General features: G+C 41.2%; 1 protein-coding gene across 1 annotated transcript in view; it reads right to left on the reverse strand.

Annotated features, from left to right (window-relative positions):
- The window catches only part of LOC116319559 (NACHT, LRR and PYD domains-containing protein 5-like), a 43,658-nt gene extending 27,894 nt beyond the window's left edge, over positions 1 to 15,764 (reverse strand). Inside the window, exons 1-6 of the mRNA XM_039598470.1 lie at positions 15,708 to 15,764; positions 4,908 to 5,011; positions 4,377 to 4,587; positions 4,020 to 4,207; positions 2,744 to 2,846; positions 2,404 to 2,455 (exon numbers count right to left, since the gene is read on the reverse strand). Of these exons, the coding sequence (XP_039454404.1) occupies positions 2,404 to 2,455; positions 2,744 to 2,846; positions 4,020 to 4,207; positions 4,377 to 4,587; positions 4,908 to 4,976 (623 nt within the window). The 5' untranslated portion in view covers positions 4,977 to 5,011; positions 15,708 to 15,764. The remainder of the gene's footprint in view (positions 1 to 2,403; positions 2,456 to 2,743; positions 2,847 to 4,019; positions 4,208 to 4,376; positions 4,588 to 4,907; positions 5,012 to 15,707) is intronic.
- Positions 15,765 to 20,506: the final 4,742 nt, after the last annotated feature.

The following is a 20,506-nucleotide window of genomic DNA, read 5'->3' on the forward strand; positions in this document are numbered from 1 at the left end:
TCGGACTTTTCCTTTCTCTCCCTCCCTCGCTCACAGACACATAACGGGTATGGTAGTCCATTCTCCCTGCAGCACGGACTACACTGCCCATCAGGCTACATGCTTTAGAGCTATGCCTGTAGCATTCTGCCTTTTAGCTTAGCACAACAACAACAACAAAAAGGCGCTCTCTCACCCAGGAAACACGCAGAGAGAGAGCGTCACCCTGTAACCATGGCAACCGTTACGCTGCCGCCTGGAACAACAGAACGTAGCTGTCAAACAAACCCAAACAATCCTGACCCGCGACAATATGAAACAGGGAAGTACCGCCGTGTAATCCATTTATTTCAACAAAGTAACTGTATTCTGAATACCACCTTTTTAAACGGTAACTGTAACGGAATACAGTTACTCATATTTTGTATTCTGAATACGTAACGGCGGTACATGTATTCCGTTACTCCCCAACACTGCATGTTTTAAGGTTTTTTGTAAGGATACACCCTGAAGAGGGAACAAAATGTACCTCCAAGGTTGGGACAAGCAGAAAGACTGGGACCACTGTGAAGTGAAGGGTTGTTCACATTAACCCTCATGTCACAACTTTCCTCCAGCGGCTTACTGAATTTGAGTGGAAAACTTCAAATTAGGTAACTGTTTTTGCCATTTTAGTGAATTTCTTGTATAATTTAAGTGACCAATGTGTTGTTACCTGTGTCTCCACAGACGGTCCATGGCCCATGCTTTCTGGACATTTACACAAGATGAACAACAATGAAGACAAGCTCTCTTGCCATCTTGCAAGATGCTGTCTCTGTCCAATAGGTTTTTTGAGTGCAACAGTTTTGATTTGTTTTTCCTTCTTTTACCCGTTTGTTAAAAATTATTTCAGCTACTTACACTTTAATTGTCACATGTATTGGGTCACCCTACAAATCAATGAACTCAGTCCACAAAGCAAGGTCAGGGTTCAGTGCAGGTCAGTCAAGTTCCTTCACACCACACACGCTCATCCATGTCCTTGTGGACCCTGCTTTGTGCATTGATTTGGTGGTGTGAGCCAGTATTTTGGATAAAGTGTATATAAAGGCAGAAGTGTGGGCTTGATATTGTATGGTGCCAAAAAAAGGAATGCCAAGGCACTTCACATTGTAGGTTTAAGACCCTACAAAATGTAACTGAGAAAACCCAACACTTGAGCATATGTTGTCTGCCATGATATGGATATGACATAATATCGTTATTGTTTGTACAACCATCTGAGAAAAAAATGGATTACATGGTTTAGTAAAAACAAGTGCTTCCGCAATGAAAATATGTTTTCAGTTCTTTTCAGTTTTTGATTTTGAAAATGTGTATTTCAGCAGGGAAAAATCAGAACAGAAATAAAAAGTGGTGTGAAGTACATGAATTATTGTGTGTGTGTATCTATCTATATCTCAATCAATCGATCTTTAGTGGGTATATATATGTTTTTATATAAATAAATAAATGGTACCTTTTTTTTTTTAAAACAATAAAAAAATTTTTGAACCCTCCAGTCTCTTACAGTATGTTACTGTTTCCTTAAATTACGGCAAATTACGACGTGTTAAACAGTAAATGACCGCCTGTTGGGACACGGTATCCTCTAGCAGAGATTAATATTTTTGGTACTGATGATGCGTGATAACGGTAAGTTACTGGTAAATATATTGCAGTTTATTACCTTGCAGCGGGCTTACAGTGACATACCGTGAATAAACGGTAGTATACCAATTTCTTAATCACAGTATAATGTTACTTTGTTGACGTAATTTACGACATAACGACATAACGGTATCTCACTGGCGACCGTGACGCCAGTGAGACACCATAAAAAAAGCTACGGTGCGTTACCATAATTTGTCCAAGAGTATTATACCACAACAGCAAAAACGGTATCATCCTGCAGAACGGTAAGCTACAGTGTCTGGCGTCACGGTATGGACGCTGGCAACAGTGACGCCAGTATGTTACCGTAAAGTGGAGATGAAAAGTCTAACAGTGTGTTTCTGTGCCACTAAGTAAACATGAAGTTGTTTTGAAGTTGGAATGCATTGATGTAAACTTGATGTAAAAGTGCTCTGATTCCACTGTCACCAAAGTGCTTGCTCATAGGGGTTATATGATTGTTGGAGTTTTACCTGCTTTCTTTGTCTTGTTGTAATGTGTTTACCTTTCATTATAAAGCACCTGGAGTCAACTGTTGTTGTAATTTGGCGCTATGCAAATAAAACTGAATTAAATTAAGAGATTAATGAAGTAGACAATCTCAGGGCTAAAAAAAATTATGACAAAAAAGAACAGGTTGTAAGGATTAATTTTAGAACTGTGATAAAAACTATTGCAGACTGAACTGTAATACAACTATAATAAAGAGATGAGCACATGTTTACTTACAGAGCTTTGTTGGAGGCTTTGACAACTGGCAGCAGCCTCATAAGAGCCTCCTCTGAAGCAGAGTATTTTTTCAGGTCAAACACATCCAGATCTTTTTCCGATGACAGTAAGATGAAGACCAGAGCTGACCACTGAGCACAAGACAGTTTATCTGGGGAGAGACTTCCTGATCTCAGGGACTGTTGGATCTCTTCCACTAGAGAATGATCATTCAGTTCATTCAGACAGTGGAATAGATTGATGCTTTTTTCTGCAGACAGATTCTTATTGAGCTTCTTCTTGATATACTGGACTGTTTTTTGATTGGTCTGCAAGCTAATTTCTGTCTGTGTCAGCAGACCTTGTAGGAGATTCTGATTGGTCTCCAGTAAAAGACCCAGGAGGAAGCGGAGGAACAAGTCAAGGTGTCCATTTGGGGTGCGTAAGGTCTTCTTCACAGCACTCTGGTAGAGGTTAGAGGATATAGATTTTTTTCTTAATATTTGGGGATTTTTTAAGTTTGATTGCTGTTCTCCCAGCAGATTGAGTCCAGAGTTGATGAAGGTCAGATGGACATGAAGAGCAGCCAGAAACTCCTGAACACTCAGATGGATGAAGCAGAACACCTTGTCCTGGTACAGTCCTCTCTCCTCTTTAAAGATCTGTGTGAACATTTCTGAGTACACTGAGGCTGCTCTGATATCGATGCCACACTCTGTCAGGTCTGATTCATAGAAGATCAGGTTTCCTTTCTGCAGCTGATCAAAAGCCAGTTTTCCCAGAGACTCAATCATCTTCCTGCTCTCTGGACCCCAGTCTGGATTTGTCTCAGCTCCTCCATCATACTTGACCTTCTTCACTTTGGCCTGAACCACCAGAAAGTGTGTGTACATCTCAGTCAGGGTCTTGGGCAGCTGTCCTCCCTCTCTGGTTTTCAGCACATCCTCCAGAACTGTAGCAGTGATCCAGCAGAAGACTGGGATGTGGCACATGATGTGGAGACTTTGTGATGTCTTGATGTAGGAGATGATCCGGCTAGCCTGCTCCTCATCTTTGAATCTCTTCATGAAATACTCCTCCTTCTGTGGGTCAGTGAACCCTCTGACCTCTGTCACCATGTCAACATAGTCAGGAGAGATCTGATTGGCTGCTGCAGGTCGTGTGGTTATCCAGAGACGAGCAGAGGGAAGTAGTTTTCTCCTGATGAGGTTTGTCAGCAGCACATCCACTGAGGTGGACTTTCTAGGGTCAGTTAGGATTTTTGTTTTGTAGAAGTCCAGAGGAAGTCGACACTCATCCAGACCATCAAAGATAAACACAACCTGGAAGTCTTCAAACCTGCAGATTCCTGCGTCTTTGGTTTCAGTAAAGAAGTGATGAACAAGTTCCACCAAGCTGAACTTTTCCTCTTTCAGCACATTCAGCTCTCTGAAAGTGAATGGAAATATGAACTGGATGTCCTGGTTGGCTTTGTCTTCAGCCCAGTCGAGGGTGTATTTCTGTGTTAAGACTGTTTTCCCAATGCCAGCCACTCCCATTGTCAGCACTGTTCTGATTGGTTCATCTCTTCCAGGTGAGTCTTTAAAGATGTCTTCTTGTCTGATTGTTGTTTCTGGTCTGTATGGTTTCCTGAGTGCTTTTTCAATCTGTCTGACCTCATGTTCATCATTGACCTCTGCAGTCCCTCCCTCTGTGACGTAGAGCTTTGTGTAGATCTGATTCAGAAGGGTTGGGTTTCCTGCTTTAGTGATCCCCTCAAACACACACTGAAACTTCTTCTTCAGGTTAGATTTAAGTTCACGCTGACAAACTGCAGCTGGAAGGTCTAAATAAAAAGAAAAATCACCCAGAATATACGGAAATGTTTTAAGATTTACATGATAATCTTATTCTCATAAAACGTAAATCTTTTAACCCCTATTGGTTCATCTCTTGATACATTAATAAATCTTCTAGTTATCTAGTAGTGTATATTCTTAGAGTAATCCCCTTACTGCTCTGCAGCCGGTCAGCCAGCTCTTCCTGTTTCATTCTCCTCAGGAAGTGCACTGCAATCTTTGCAAATGCCTCTCTGATGGTCCTCCATTGTTCTTCATCCACATCCTCCCTCTGACTTTCTGAACATTTTGTGTAATCTGGACTCAAAACCTTCTGAATCTTCCTCAGTTCATCCATTACAAAAGTGATGATTTTGTCCTCGAGCAGCTGGAAGAGAATACTTAATAAATGTCTCATTTAGACTTAAACAATGGAGCCAAACATCAGATCCATGTTAAATGGTTAAACGCATTTATTCTTATCATTCCCTTTTCTACTCCACAAAAAAGCATATGTATTCTATTTAAACAGGTGCTTTTCATTTAACATATAGCCTTCAATTTAGTAGATGACTTGTTATACGTCCTGGGCTACAGCCACCCCAAACCACTGCTGGACAGACTGACAACCCACTAGTCTACAAAGAGCAGCATGGAGATGACTGTGATCAGAAAAGATGTAAAAGTAGTTGTTGTACATGTACAGACCATAAACATGGAGTCCAGGTATGTTTGATACTGCTGGGCAAACTGACCACTGGGAACCTCTGAGCTCATTTGGTCCACTCTGTGGAGGAATCCTGGAGAATTCACTTAAGAACAGAGTAAAGATTTAGTAAGAGAAATTCTGACAAAGACAGTGACTTACATGATTCCCTGTAGTAAAAGTTCACTAGTCATCGTTATCTGGCTTTTCTGTTGGAAGAGTAGCTTATCTATAGCTGAGAGGAAGCGGTTGGAAAAGCTCATCAGGAAGGCCAGCTCTGTCCTAGGATGCCCCCTGGACAAATCTGACTTGATTAAATTTGTAAAACACACTCACTAGTGAATTAAGTACTTGACTCCCTGGATTAACTCTCAAACACTCACCATAAAGTAGATGAAATTATGTCTCAATAATTTCAATAACAGAAGATTATCATTTGTCCTGGAAAATTAGTTTGCTGCTTTATATAAAAAAAAAAGCCGTCCGGAAAAAGAACAAGCTAGGTTTCTCTTCAGCACTGTAGCCAGAGCTGTGTTTAGACAAAAATTCCTTAAACATTAACCCTTGTGTTGTCCACGGGTCATTTTTGTCCTCTACAGAAATCTTTTGCTATCAAAAATATGTTTTTTATTCATCAAATGGTCTGAAAATAACAGAAGTTATTCATTACTATACTATGCATGATTGGAATAAGTTTTAAGTAATTTGATTTATTTATGGGGTTTTTATTCGATTTTATAACACCTGTTGTCCTCGTGGACAAAAATGACCCCAAAGTACAAAGTGTTGCAAAAGGCCGTATTTTCACAACATACTGCTATCAAACATCTTTGATCTTGGATCACTGATGTTTGGGGTCAAGCACTGGTCATAACAACCACAACAACAACAACAACAGGCAGCACAATGAGGAGGCAGGTGCTCTATATTCAATAAAATGTTATTTATACTGCGCCAAATCAAAACAACAGTCGCATCAAAGTGCTTCGTATTGTAAGGTCGACCCTACAATAATACATACACAGAAAGTATGCTCACAAGCCTCCATTGCACTAGAGATTTGCATACTTTGATGAGCATACTTTTTTTTACCATGTTGTGCAAAGCAATGACCAGTAGGACAAAGCACATATTGTCCTCTAGTATAATGAGGAGGAAGAATCAATGTTCAGGAAGATCCAGGGTTAGAAGATATAGAAAATATTGTCAATATTTAGAGCACATGCTACCCTTTCTCTGAAAAAGCACATCACCCACCTGCAGAAGTGGAAGAAGGCTATGAAGTGAAGAAAAGTGATGAAGAATCTGAACTATGTTCAAGTAGGTTCTTGGGCATCCAGGGCATTGTAGTCTGAGGAACTTGGAAAGAAAGTGACTGGGCTTCTTGAAGTTTCTTGAGTTTTCAGAATGTGAAACTGGAATAGAAGATGTGTCAGAGGACTGCACATCATCCATTTCAATTATGATGAAGACAAAGAATCAAGCAGGAAAGAGGAGTCAGCTGAGACGGAGGAATATTTGCAGTAATGTGAGGAAACATTGATCTGGTCTTCTACATCCCAATGACAGACGATGCATGACTCTCTCATGTGCCACAGAGAAAGATAATCTATCACAGTCCAAGCACATATGCCAGGTCCCATACTCCTTCATTGGCTTTTCTACTCGAGCACTGAACGCATTATACACAGTGTTCTGCTTGTATTCTGCTTTTTAACGTTCACATGCCAATGGATGCATCAGAGACCAAGTTGGGGTTCAGTAACTTGCCCAAGGACACCTTGGTAAGAACTCCAGACTAGAGCACACAGAGACTGAACCAACAACCATCCAATTAGCAGATGAGCTGCTCTACAGCTAACTCTATGACGAACAAGGAGGGACAACAAGAGGGGAAAAAATGGATCGAATGCAGCTGTAGTCTTATGTGGGTATGTTGATTCTACATCCGGTGGAGTCGCTACGGACAGTTTATGACATCCTGAGTCTGGTAGAGCAGTTTTAAAGGTGACACAAGATTAATCATAGAAGCGCAAAAAGGATATAATTTCTTGATAAAGACACAATAGATGATCATCGTGCAGGGGCCCGCCCGTCGGGCTATATGATCGCCCGACTGGAGATATCACTAGCTCCGCGACGTTGGGCTAGCGATTTTGCGAGCCCTGTCGTTCATGACACAAACGCGCTCCCATTTGAGGTGTATGGAACAAGTGGGTGTTTCTCCTGCTGTGATGTAAGATCCTGATACTGATGTGACTGTATGAGCACAAAGTCCCGTTCAGAGGACTCTGTCCATTCCAACAGAACATCCCAAGTAAACCTATGAGATAAAAACATGGCAGTATGTCATGCCAGGTCCAGCTGTACATGGAACATGCTAGTGTACCGATGGCAAACGTCTGGCCTGCAGTCAGGACACGCGAGTTGTCCCTAACATTGCAGGTTTCAAAAGAAAACAATCATCTGTAACAACTTGTTTACTGTATATGACCCTTGCCTGCAACTGCAGAAAGAAAGCTGTCCATGATGGGACCAGTGCAGAGGAATAAACCTGAACTTCCTCCTGCACTTGTGTCAAATATGGACATGAAAGTTTGCCTTCACTCAGACCCATGCCCTGGTGTCCTACCATGCCAAAATATAGAAAACTGTCAGGTAATGAGTTGGAATAAAGTTGAATAAAACCTTGAAACACAGAGATGGATGATATTTTATACTTATGGCTTTATAAACAGTCAAAGCAAACAGGGTCATTTTTGAGCGCAGAGGACAACAGATGTGATTATTTGCTGCCAGTAAAAACTTGTAGTTTAAAAACAGCTTTCTAAATTAACTTTGACATATACCCGTCTGTGATCATCTGCTAAAGCAACTGACTCTGGTTGTGAAACGATAATCACAATAACTGATGATTTGATTTATTTTTTACCCGAAAACAAAGAAAAAATTCATTTTTATGAGGTTTTTAACAGACTTAAATTTGAAATGGAATAAAAAAAATGTGTCAGAATGTTTGAATTAAGTTTTAATTAAAAGTGGGGGAAAAATCCACTTCATAGTAATTAAGTATCAATCAAACCAGATGGGGACATTTTTGACCCCTGAGGACCACAGGTGTGATTATGTGCTGCCATTTAAAAATTATAAATGGTTCAAAAAAACTTTTCACTAAAGTTCAACATAGAGCACTCTGTAGTTAGTCAGATAGTCAAAATTATCTGAACTTTTAAATATTTTATTTTCTTGTTTTGTTTCCACTCGAAAACACAGTGTATTTTATGTAAACAAGGTCTGGTGGCCCTAAAATGTAAAATGTTGGGTAAATTTTGTGTTAATGTGTTGGTCTTAAGTAAAACTAAGACGTAACATTGAATTGATTGACAAAGTATACTTTATATTTTAAAACAGTCAAATGAAGTGGGGACATTTTTGACCCCTGAGGACCACAGGTGTGATTATGTGCTGCCATTAAAAAATGTAAATGGTTCAAAAAATTTTTTCACTAAAGTTCAACATACAGCATTCTTTAGTTAGTCAGATAGTCAAAATTATCTAAACAATTAAATATTACATTGTCTCATTTTATTTTTGCTCAAAAACACAGTGTACTTTATGTAAACAAGGTCTGGTGGCCCTAAAATGTAAAATGTTGGGTAAATTTTGTGTTAATGTGTTGGTCTTAAGTAAAACTAAGGTGTAACACTGAATTGATTGACAATTTATAATTTATATTTTAAAAAACAGTCAAATGAAGTGGGGACATTTTTGACCCCTGAGGACAACAGGTGTGATTATGTGCTGCCATTTAAAATGTTAAATGGTTCAAAAACAATTTTTCACTAAAGTTCAACATACAGCACTCTGTAGTTAGTCAGATAGTCAAAATTATCTAAACAATTAAATATTTTATTTTCTTGTTTTATTTCCGCTTAAAAAACAGGGTGTATTTTTTGTAAACAAGGTCTGGTGGCCCTAAAATGTGTAATGTTGGGTAAATTTTGTGTTAATGTGTTGGTCTTAAGTAAAACTAAGATGTAACACTGAATTGATTGACAATTTATACTTTATACTTTAAAAAACACTCAAATGAAGTGGGGACATTTTTGACCCCTGAGGACAACAGCTGTATGGAAATCGGGAGGACATTATGAGGGTTAACTGGTAATGACTTCATGAACCTCTTTCACAAATACAATTTTAACCCTTAGAAAAAAAACTACTCATAATCATCTCACAGATGTAACATTATCTACAGCTACTTTCAGTACCATTGATATTGATTTAGAGTCTTTATTTAGACTCCCTGCCCCCAAACAGTATGATTTTTTTTTTTAACTATGCAATCTATGAGATTATCAACAGCTAATACTGATTTTATACAATTTCTATATCAATTCTTGGGACTATGCAATCAAATAATGATAATCATCATATGACCCTTCCACCTCAATGTAGGAAATAAACCACGTAAATTTATGGGAAAGTGCAGGACCCGGCCAGAACCTTCTCAATCCTGAGAATGACTAAATAATTAAAAACTTTAAAAATAGCATTTGTTAAGTATATTACATAGATGTCTTAATGGTACTTTTGATAACAATGTATGGATTTCATAATTTTAAAATGCAGTAAAATGCAGTAAATGCAGCTGTGAACCACCTGTATTTCTTTTTCTCCGTGCTCTGCAAATCACTGGTAAACCGCTGCAGTAATTTTAAGGCCATAAATAACTTTTACAGACAGCTAAGACAGTGCAGACTATCATTAGCATCACAGGAATTCTTTTCATCTGATGTAAAATGTATAGAAATCCATTATTGTGTATAGTGTCTTCCGGCGTCCCCCGTGTGCGCCAGCCTGTTACAGCAGCTCTGCTCATTCTGAGTTTCTTTCTTTCTTATCTTTTTTCTCCTCGTAATTTTTTTTTATAACTAACGTATTAGTAATTAGACTCTGCAACCATGTTCTACCGTTTTGTGCTAGTCCTGGTCGTTTTTCTCATTTTTTTCTACTTTTTTCATCCGTGTCTGGGGACCCAGAGCAGGGATCCTTTGTTTACAGTAAGGATCAGCTGTTAGCGCTGCGTCCTGCAGTGGTACTGCCGGCGGACAGACTCGACATTCCCAGTGAGCTGAGGAAGAAAAGACGGGGGTGTCATGCTGTGAAGAAGCGCCGTCGCCCGAGAAGGAGACATCGACCATCTCTTCCTTCTGTAATTATTGGAAACGTAAGATCTTTGCCCAATAAGATGGATGAGCTGACGTCGCTAACCTGGTCACAGAGGGAGTACCGGCAATGTAGCATCATGATGCTAACGGAGTCGTGGCTAACACCGCTAACTCCGGACACGAGCGTGATACTACCGGGATTCCAGCTGCTGCGAGTGGACAGGACGAGAGACAGCGGTAAGAGGAAAGGCGGGGGACTGGCAGTGTTTGTGAATGACAGATGGTGTAACCCCGGGCACATCACTGTAAAAGAACAACTCTGCAGCAGAGACATTGAGCTGTTAGCCGTTAGCATGCATCTGTACTAACTGCCCCGGGAATTCTCGCATGTTATCGCAATAACAGCGTATGTCCCCCCCTCGGCCAACGCGGATGCAGCCTCAAAGTCAAAGTCAAAGTCAACTTTATTTGTCAATTCTGCCATATGTACAGGACATACAGAGAATAGAAATTCCGTTACTCTCAAACCCTAGAAGAAGTAGCAATGAACATTTAAATATAAGAGAGAGAGAGAGCCTGTGACTCTCTCCACTCTGTGGTCAGCAGACTGCAAACACAATCTCCGAGAGCCCTTCTCATAATATCAGGGGACTTTAATCATGCCTCACTGGACTCCACACTGCCCACCTTCACCCAGTATGTGACCTGCCCAACCACAGACAATAAAACACTGGACTTACTGTATGCCAATGCAGAAGAGGCATACAGTTCATCACCTCTCCCTCCCCTGGGCAGATCTGATCATAACCTGGTGCACCTTGTCCCTGTGTATGAGCCCTTAGTGCGCAGGGAGCCACCAGCCACCCGCACAGTACAGAGATGGTCGGAGGAGAGCGAGGAGACTCTTAAGGATTGTTTTGAGTCGACTGTGTGGGAGGTGATCTGTGATGACCACGTATAGGACATCGACAGCCTTACTACATGCATTACTGACTATATTAATTTCTGTGTGGATAACACCGTACCTACCAGGACTGTACGGTGTTTCTCCAACAACAAACCTTGGATTACCCCAAAAATTAAAGCTGTCCTCAAGCAGAAGAGGAGGGCCTTCAAATCCAAAGACAAAGAGGAGCTGAAAAGGGTGCAGAGAGAGCTGAGGGGACTGATAAGGAATGGGAAGGACAGCTACAGGCAGAAGATGGAGAACCAGCAAAATAACGTTGGTGAAGTCTGGAGAGGCCTCAGAACCATCTCAGGCCACAAACATCAGAACTCTCTGCCTGGGGGGGATGTGAGGTGGGCAAATGAACTGAATCATTTCTTCAACAGATTTGATTCATCCATGAGGCAGTCTCCAACATCGGCTGCAGACTCACCCACCCCCACTGCTGCTGTTCCACCTCTGACACATCAGACACTTCACACCTCCTCTATTCACCCTGCTCACTCCTCCCCACCCCCAACAACAGCATCCAATACACACTCAACACAAGGCTCCAGCCTGTCTCTCTCAACCACCCAGGTTAGGAGGGAACTGAGGAGGATTAAAGCCAAGAAGGCAGCGGGTCCAGATGGCATCAGCTCAAGGGTCGTCAGGTCCTGTGCAGACCAACTGTGTGGGGTGATGGAGCACCTCTTCAACCTGAGCCTGAGGCTGGGGAGAGTCCCACAGCTCTGGAAAACCTCCTGTGTTGTACCAGTGCCAAAGACTTCATGCCCCAAGGACCTCAACAGCTACAGGCCGGTCGCTCTAACATCCCACCTGATGAAGACCCTGGAGCGGCTGGTCCTGGCTCAGCTTCGGCACCTGGTGAGCTCATCACTGGACCCACTTCAGTTTGCCTACCAACCTGGCATTGGAGCGGATGATGCCGTCATTCACCTCCTACATCGTTCCCTCGCTCACCTGGAGACCGCTGGGAGCACTGTGAGAATCATGTTCTTTGATTTCTCTAGTGCCTTCAACACTATTCTTCCCACGGTCCTGAAGGACAAGCTGGAGAACTCAGGAGTGGACCACCACCTCACAGCATGGATACTGGACTACCTCACCGTTCCGACCACAGTATGTGAGGACTCAGGGCTGTGTGTCGGACAGGGTCGTCTGCAGTACTGGGGCCCCACAGGGAACGGTTCTGGCTCCGTTCCTCTTCACCATCTACACTGCAGACTTCACCCACAACTTCACCCAGTGCTTCCTGCAGAAGTTCTCTGATGACTCTGCAATAGTCAGCCTCATCACTGATGGGGACGACAAGGAGTACAGAGGACTAACCCAAGACTTTGTGGACTGGTGCCAGCTGAACTACCTCCAGATCAACGCCAGTAAAACCAAGGAGCTGGTGGTAGACTTCCGCAGGCACAAACATCCTCCACTGCAACCACTGAACATCCAAGGTATGGACATTGAGGCTGTGGACAGCTACAGGTACCTTGGTGTTCATCTGAACAACAAACTGGACTGGACTCATAACTCAGACGCCCTCTACAGGAAAGGGCAGAGCAGGCTGTACCTGCTGCAGAGACTCAGGTCATTTGGAGTGGAGGGCCCACTCCTGAAGACCTTCTATGACTCTGTGGTGGCCTCAGCCATCTTTTACGGTGTGGTCTGCTGGGGTGGCAACATCTCTGCCGGGGACAGGAAGAGACTGAACAGGCTGATTAGAAGGGCCAGCTCTGTTCTAGGATGCCCTCTGGACCCAGTGGAGGTGGTGAGTGACAGGAGAATGGTGGCTAAGCTGTCATCACTGCTGGACAACATCTCCCACCCCATGCAGGAGACTCTGACAGCACTGAGCAGCTCCTTCAGTGGCTGCGGCACCCACGGTGTGGGACGGAGAGATTTCGCAGGTCTTTCCTCCCCACTGCTGTCAGACTCCACAACAAAGACTTCAACTGATCTAACACACACATGTGCAATAACACTAAGTGCAATACTCTTTTTCTGAAAAAGTTATATTTTTTACTCAGTTGTATAAAGCATTTGCATTCTGTTTTATCCTATTGTATATTTTATTCTATTTATTCTACTGTATATAGTATTTTATTTTATTTTATTCTATTCTTTACAGTTGTGTACAGTATTCTTATTTCTATTCTATTCTATTCTTATTTTATTCTAATTTTGCTATATAACTTTTGCACTGTCCACTTCCTGCTGTGACAAAACAAATTTCCCACGTGTGGGACTAATAAAGGTTATCTTATCTTATCTCATCTTAGTAGCTATTAAGTTTAATATATGCCCTAGTAAGCTATAGTACTTTTTCCTTGGGGAAGGTACCATCTGTGCAGTCTACAGTTCTGTTGAAGAAAGATGTTGAATCATTTTAATTATTGTAGAAAAATAATTGATTTCAGTGCATTTGTTTTACACATGCATTAAATTAAAGTTGATTACGTCAATTAAGCATTATGAGGTGGAGGGTGGGACGTGGTTCCCTATTTTTTTTGCTGGGAGTTGGCAACTCTATTAGTTAGGTTGTTTAATATTTCCGCTAAGTACTCTTTAAAAAACCAGAATAGAGAGGATGGTGTAGGTTTACATTTATTAGACTGATAAGTATTGCTGAACTATGAAATATTTGATTTTTGATTTGGAGCTATATAAATAAAACTAAGCTGAACCATTAGACCGGTCACTTTTTAAGGACTCACAGCTGGGTTCAGGTCAATATTGGCTGTGTGACATGGAGAAGAGTCATGGACAGTTAGAGATGGTCATCTCACCTCTGAGCTTTGGTCTGGCTCTCATGTTCCCCACACAGAGTGGTTTTAGAGGGAGGGACTCCCTCCTCTCCTGTGGTGGGAAGGTTACTTTTAAAATGTATTCCACTACAGATTACAGAACACACGCCCCAAAATGTATTTTGTAACATATTCCGTTACGTTACTCAATGAGAGTAACGTATTCTGAATACTTTGGATTACTTAATATATTATCATGCTTTTTACAACTACATAAATGTACTATTACTTTGTGATTTATTACTTTTACTGAAGGTTATTCACCATACCAATACCAACTAGATTTTTAAATCTTAATATACAGTAAAATGAGCAACAGTGGGGTGGACATAAGGTAAGGCTGCACTTTTTGAAGCGATCTCGTATTGAAAACTATTCCAAGCGTATATAAAACAGGTCCGCGGCTCCGAACCATAAAGGCATAAAATCGTAAAGGGACCTCTGGCTAATATGCCAGGTTCCGTGTCAGGCTTGTAGCCGAAAACTAGCTTTACTTTGTTGTCTTGGTCAACTTTGCTAGCGAGAGACAGAGAGATGTGTTGAAAGGCTGCTCCAACAGAACTTATTGTTTCGGAGGAAAACACGAAAAAAGTGTACAGTCGAGTCTTAATAGCTTACTTACAACTGGGTTCGTCAGGCAGCCTTTTTGGCTGCAGTGGTTATTATTATATTTACATGCTTCCATCTCCCGTTTCTGGTCGGTGACAACCACCAGAAACAGCGAGTCCTTTGCTCCCTCCCTAGCGCTCACAGACACATAACGGGTATGGCAGTCCATTCTCCCTGCAGCATGGACTACACTGCCCATGAGGCTACATTCTTTTGGGCTATGCCTGTAACACTCTGCCTATTGCCTTTATATTAAATCATTTTTGTGAATAATTTTTTCAAAACTTTCCTTAGGTCATTATGCGGGCCGTAAGTAGAGGTGACGTGGGCCGCGAGATTTCAACAAAGTAACTGTATTCTGAATACCACCTTTTTAAACGGAACTGTAACGGAATACAGTTGCTCATATTTTGTCTTTTAAATACGAAATGTCGGTACATGTATTCTGTTACTCCCCAACACTGCTCCTCTCAGTCAGTCGAAAACAGTGCAGATAACATTAAACATGCACATATATTTGTACAGTTCTTCAAAGCAGTGATAAAGCTGAGTACTAGATACAAAAATCAGGTCTATAATAAATAGGTCATTTACTTTACTTGAATCTCAACCTTCCTAATTATGTCCCTGCATCTAATTTCTTACATTTATTACGCCTCGCTCTCTCCCTTCCTGTTGCTAGAACTGCTGTGCCCGCTCCTTCCGTTCATGGTTAGTACTGGCAACAGCAAGGACTTGTTACGAGTTTTGCAGCACTCCGGACAACTTACACTGGTTAATTTGTGCAATCATGGTTGGTTATGTTTATTTTTCGCTCTTAGCTTTTCAGCTCAGACTTTTAGTTTTTGTTTGTCCCCTTTGTTAACCAATTCTTCCACATTAACGTCTGTGCTACAAGGTGCATAAGTGCATACGGAAGGTATGGGAGTGCTTGCATTAACTTCTCAGCAGCACACTGCTATCACCTTTTTTATAAATCTTCTATGAAAAGTAAGACATTTTTTATTCACTGACTAAACTAAGTAACATTCTTTGTAATCTATTTTTTACAGAAAACAGCAGCACACTGCTGTGTATGACTTTTATGGAAAGGCAATGGTTTTCTTCCACAAAATAAAAATGCAACAGCTTTGTGTTTTTTTCTGAAAATTCAAACAAACACAAGAGTGATCCAAAGTTTGTCCTGAAAAAAGAGCTGAACATCTGGTCTAAACACTACAGAGCAGAAACAAACAATAAAACTGTTGAAGGAGGAAACCAAAGCAAACTTACAGTTTCTTCAAATGGACACACGAACAAGGAGCTCCACTCCACACCTAGGCACTAAACAGAGACACACAGGTGAGCTGCTTCCTGGATGGAGGTGGGACTCCACTTGAAGGAGGACAGGTGGGAGGGGCTCAGCAGCAGCAGTCGAGTTCATTTAACAACATGTGAACATTGAATGTGATGAACAGAGATCATCTTTACTCCAGCTCATTATTCAGAAACAAAAATCATCCTTCAAACACTTTTAGAATAAAAGTGTCTGAAGCAGAAAAAATGTCCCTTTAATGACAAATCACATGAATGAAGATCTCTGCCACAGCATCTAAATGCAGCTTTTTACTGACTCAAACTGGATTTAAATGCATGTGCACACTTCTGTGTGTGTTTGTGTGCGTGTGCGTGTGTGTGTGCGTGCGTGCGTGCGTGTGTGTGTGTGCAGGCCACACCTTCAGGTGTTCACTCCAAAAATATGCCAGATTGAGTCTAACTCTGAGTAAATTTCTCAGCTTTTTAGAGCTCCATCCAAAAAAATACACAACAAAGAGGCTCAAAAACATCTCCAGGATCTCCAATTCAGTTATGACAGCTCTGTTTTTATGTTTTTTATTTTTTATTTTTAAAGGGCAGCACGATGGTTAGGACTGTTGCCTCACAGCACAAAGGTCTTGAGTTTGACTCCACCACCAGGCCACCAGGGGTCTTTCTGTGTGGAGTTTGCATGTTCTCCTCATGTTCATGTGTGTTTTCACTGGTTAATTCAGAGGTTCCCAAAGTGGGGGGCGCAGAGCCATTGCAGGGGGGCAGCACGGTATGAATAAAAATAAAACATTAAAAAAGAAATGGACAGGTTTTTGATGGGGCTCCCACACAAACACAAAGCAGAGGTTGAAGCATCACCAAATATGCTTCCAAACCAACGTCCTTCCAAGCCAAAGACTAGAAAATATGGTGAAGCATATCCTGCCTTTGGCCAAGATAGGTATCCCTGATAGAATTTGTTTTCAGCCTTTGAAATAACTGCTTCAGGGACTCAGACCAGAATTGTGACCACTTGTAGTCAAACTGACTTTTGTGAACCGAGATAGGAATCATTTAGTGACTGAGGCGACTTTTGTTGTGATTTGGCGCTATATAAATAAAATTGAACTGAATTGAATTGAATGAGAGCTGGCAGTTACATGCAATCTGTTTTTGGGAATACATCTTGCATTTGAAGATGGTTGTCCATATAAAAAGAATGCATTACCGTATTTTCCGCACTACAAAGAGTACTTAAAATCTTTTAATTTTCTCAAAAATCAACAGTGCACCTTATAATCCGGTGCGCCTTATGTATGAATTCTGGTTGTAATTACTGACCCTAGAACCGATTTTATGTGGTACACGGCACTCAAAAATCTGTCAAAAAATGTTTTAGTACGAATTTAGTAGCCTACGAAGCCGCACCGCTTGATGGATTGTTGGAGCGTTACGGCTACCGTAGTCAGGACCCTCGCTGAGTAATCTGGATCCAAAACTCCGTCCGCTTCAGATCCCAAAGTCAAACGAACACTGAGAGTTAAAAACTGTCTAAATTCTTTCATCTTTAATAAAATGATCAGCGTCGCTGCTTTACCAGCAGTAACAATTATGTTTAACATCCAGGCAAATTTATCTGACTTATCTCACTGTTTTGTTTTGCTTAATGCGCCTTATAATCCAGTGTGCCGTATGCATGAAAACAGACCCGTTCATTGACAGTGCGCCTTATAATCTGGTGCGCCTTATGGTCTGAAAAATACGGCAATTAACTTTTAAGAAAGCCACCATGTGACCAGACAAAAACAAATAAACACAGTAAATGTGCCATCAAATGAATTGGTTAAGTTACTATATATGTAATGTACCTGTATACATTCATATGTGTTTATGTAAAATGAAATTTAAAAAATGAAAAAAATGCAAACACAAAAGTGAAGGCATAGTCTGAGAAAGTATTTCTCAAAGGAGCGATGGCTTGAAAAGTGAACATGGAGTGCTCTGGTAATATTGGCCCCAGAGTGTTAGGATGCCTGGGTCGTTGACCCAGGGTTTTGAGGTTATTATGTTATTTATCATTTCTAGTCTTTGGTTTCTTAGTTGGAGTTCTGTCTTATGGTTTATGTGTCTGTGTAATCCTTAGTTGCTGTCTGCTATATCCCCGTGTCCAGTCAGTGTCTGTGTCTGCCCTGGTCCCACGTCTCTGTTCCCTCTGTTGCAGTGCCTGCCTGTGAGTCTGTGTCTTTAAGTTCAGTCTGTGTTATGTTTCCTGTTTTACTTTGGAGGTGCGTGTCTTATGTTAATGTGTCTGGCTTTACTTCCTTGTCTCGTTAGTTCTGATTTCTCCCAGCTGTGCCCTCCTTCTGTGTCTCATTCCCCTCGTTACTTCCCAGTGTACTTAAACCCTGTGTTTCTTTGAGTCAGTGTCACATCGTCCCTCATGCTGTGTGGGTCTCCCTGTGTTTCCCGTGAGTTTGTGTTGTTTCCCAGTTTAGTTTAGTTTGCTTTGCTTTGTATGCTTGTTTTCCCGTGCCAGTAAATAAAGCTGAGTATTTTGAGTTCATCCCTTGAGTCTGAGTCCTGCATTTTGGGTCCACCACTCCTCCTTGCCTGCCTGCCACACAGCCAACCTTAACACAGAGTTGAAAAGTGAGACTTGGTCATACCAGTAACATCAATAAAATTGGGAGAAAACTATAGGTTTCACTATGTTCTGTAAACTTACCAGTGTTGCCATATGAAATGAAAAACACAAAAGAAAACAATGCCACATGTCCTCATTTAAAGGTATTTCTCCACTTTGAAATGTAGATTTCTATGGTTCTGGTTCCCATTGGTACTTAAAATGGCCAACGAACATAATACCAACATTATACCTGCCCAGCCTGACTGCCTTAATGTCCAAGTGTCTTTCCTGCAATTTACTGATAAGGACAAAAAGGCTGCAGTAATATGTCAGAGCTATTTACAATAAAAGTAATTAATACTCAGATTCATCCCTTTACTGTTTCACAAAGAGTTAAAAAGGGAACATCCACAATTTAGACTTTTTGAATTCAGGATATTTTACTGAAGCAGTTTAGCAAGGGTAAAGCAAAAGCGGAATCAAACATATCCACATTTTACGTGCTGACTGGAAATCCAAAATGTCTCTGTCGCACAATGTAAATTGTAGAGACGGCAAAAAAGAGCAGATAACAAGCAAAACAATGTACTCAATTAGATTTTATTAATACAGTCTAACAAGAACATTAACTTTAAATCTTTTTAAAACAGTTATCCGGAAATACTTTCATTTCGTTTTTCTCTTTTAATCTGTTTGTCGATGTCTGTCTTTTTAATAAATCATATATTTCAAAAGTCAGACTGTCTTCACACATCAGCATGTGAACTTTGCTCTCTTCTCTTTACTCTGAGTTTGACTTTCAGTTTCTGGTTTGGTTCTTAGCTTGAGTCTGAACACTGCGTCACAGTTTTCTCAATTATCGAACCGTTGCAGTGACCACCTAGGCCGAGCTGACTCCTTTCAGCTCAGATGATTCATGCTACCAGGCTGACAGCACACAGATCCACCAAACAGTGAATGTTACACGATTATTACTCTTATCTCTTGCTATTAATCTCTGCCAACCAGTCGTGGCAGATGCCCCCCTGAGGCTGGTTCTGCTGGATGTTTCTTCCAGTTAAATGGGAGGTTTTCCTTCCCAGTGTTTGCTCATAGGGGGTCATATGATTGTTGGGTTTTTCCTCTGTATGTATTACTGTATGGTCTACTTTAAAATATAAAGCACCTTGAGGTGACTGTTGATGTGATTTGGCGCTGTATAAATAAAATTGAATTGAACACGATTGACTAGTTGGGGTTCAGACTCTGTGCTGATGTACGTACTACAAGACATTCCCATGACCCCTGAAAGCCTCCAGGCTTTTCTCTCTCTGTGTTTAACTGTTAAAACAGTTCACAGTGCAAGTCTCAGCCTGCAGTAAATCTGTGGTTACTTTCCTTTTACTGGAAAAAAACAGATAAAAACAGTTTTTCAAAGAAGTCAACATTCAGGTTTGGCCCACTTAGACCACAGCAAATTCTGGTGTTTAGGTGAACTGTGACTCAGAACGGAGGAGGGGTGATGTTTCAAAGACTGCAGGAGAGGGAGGAACTAAGCCTGATACTGTGGATTATTCCAGTTTCATTAACATCAAATCCTTTAACATCAACATGTTGGCCTGCTGTTACATGTTTAACTACAGATTTTAATAATACACTGTGAATATTATGAACATGCTTTTACAGGAAGAAACCTGTGGCAGAACCAGGCTCAGGGAGGGGCAGCCATCTGCTGCGACCAGTTGGGGTGAGAGAAGGAAAACAGGATGAAAGGACATGCTGTGGAAGAGAGACAGAGATTAATAACAGATATGATTCAATGCAGAGAGGTCTATTAACACGTTGAGTGAGAAAGGTGACTGGAAAGGAAAAACTCAATGCATCATGGGAATCCCCCAGCAGCCTACGTCTATTGCAGCATAACTAAGAGAGGATTCAGGGTCACCTGGTCCAGCCCTAACTATATGCTTTAGCAAAAAGGAATGTTTTAAGCCTAATCTTGTCAGGCAGTGATCAGCTGATCACGGGGTCGGGCTTAAAAGAGAGACACCACCCACCTGTTCTCCGCTCAGACATCGATCTCTTCATGTCAGGAGCTCCGAATCCTTGCCGACGTCAGTCTCCACCTGCTTCAGCAACTGTGAGTGTTTTCTCTTTTGACTCATCTGCTCATCCCGAC

This window comes from Oreochromis aureus, linkage group 15 (genome assembly GCF_013358895.1).
Source record: "Oreochromis aureus strain Israel breed Guangdong linkage group 15, ZZ_aureus, whole genome shotgun sequence".
Classification (NCBI taxonomy): Eukaryota; Metazoa; Chordata; class Actinopteri; order Cichliformes; family Cichlidae; genus Oreochromis; species Oreochromis aureus.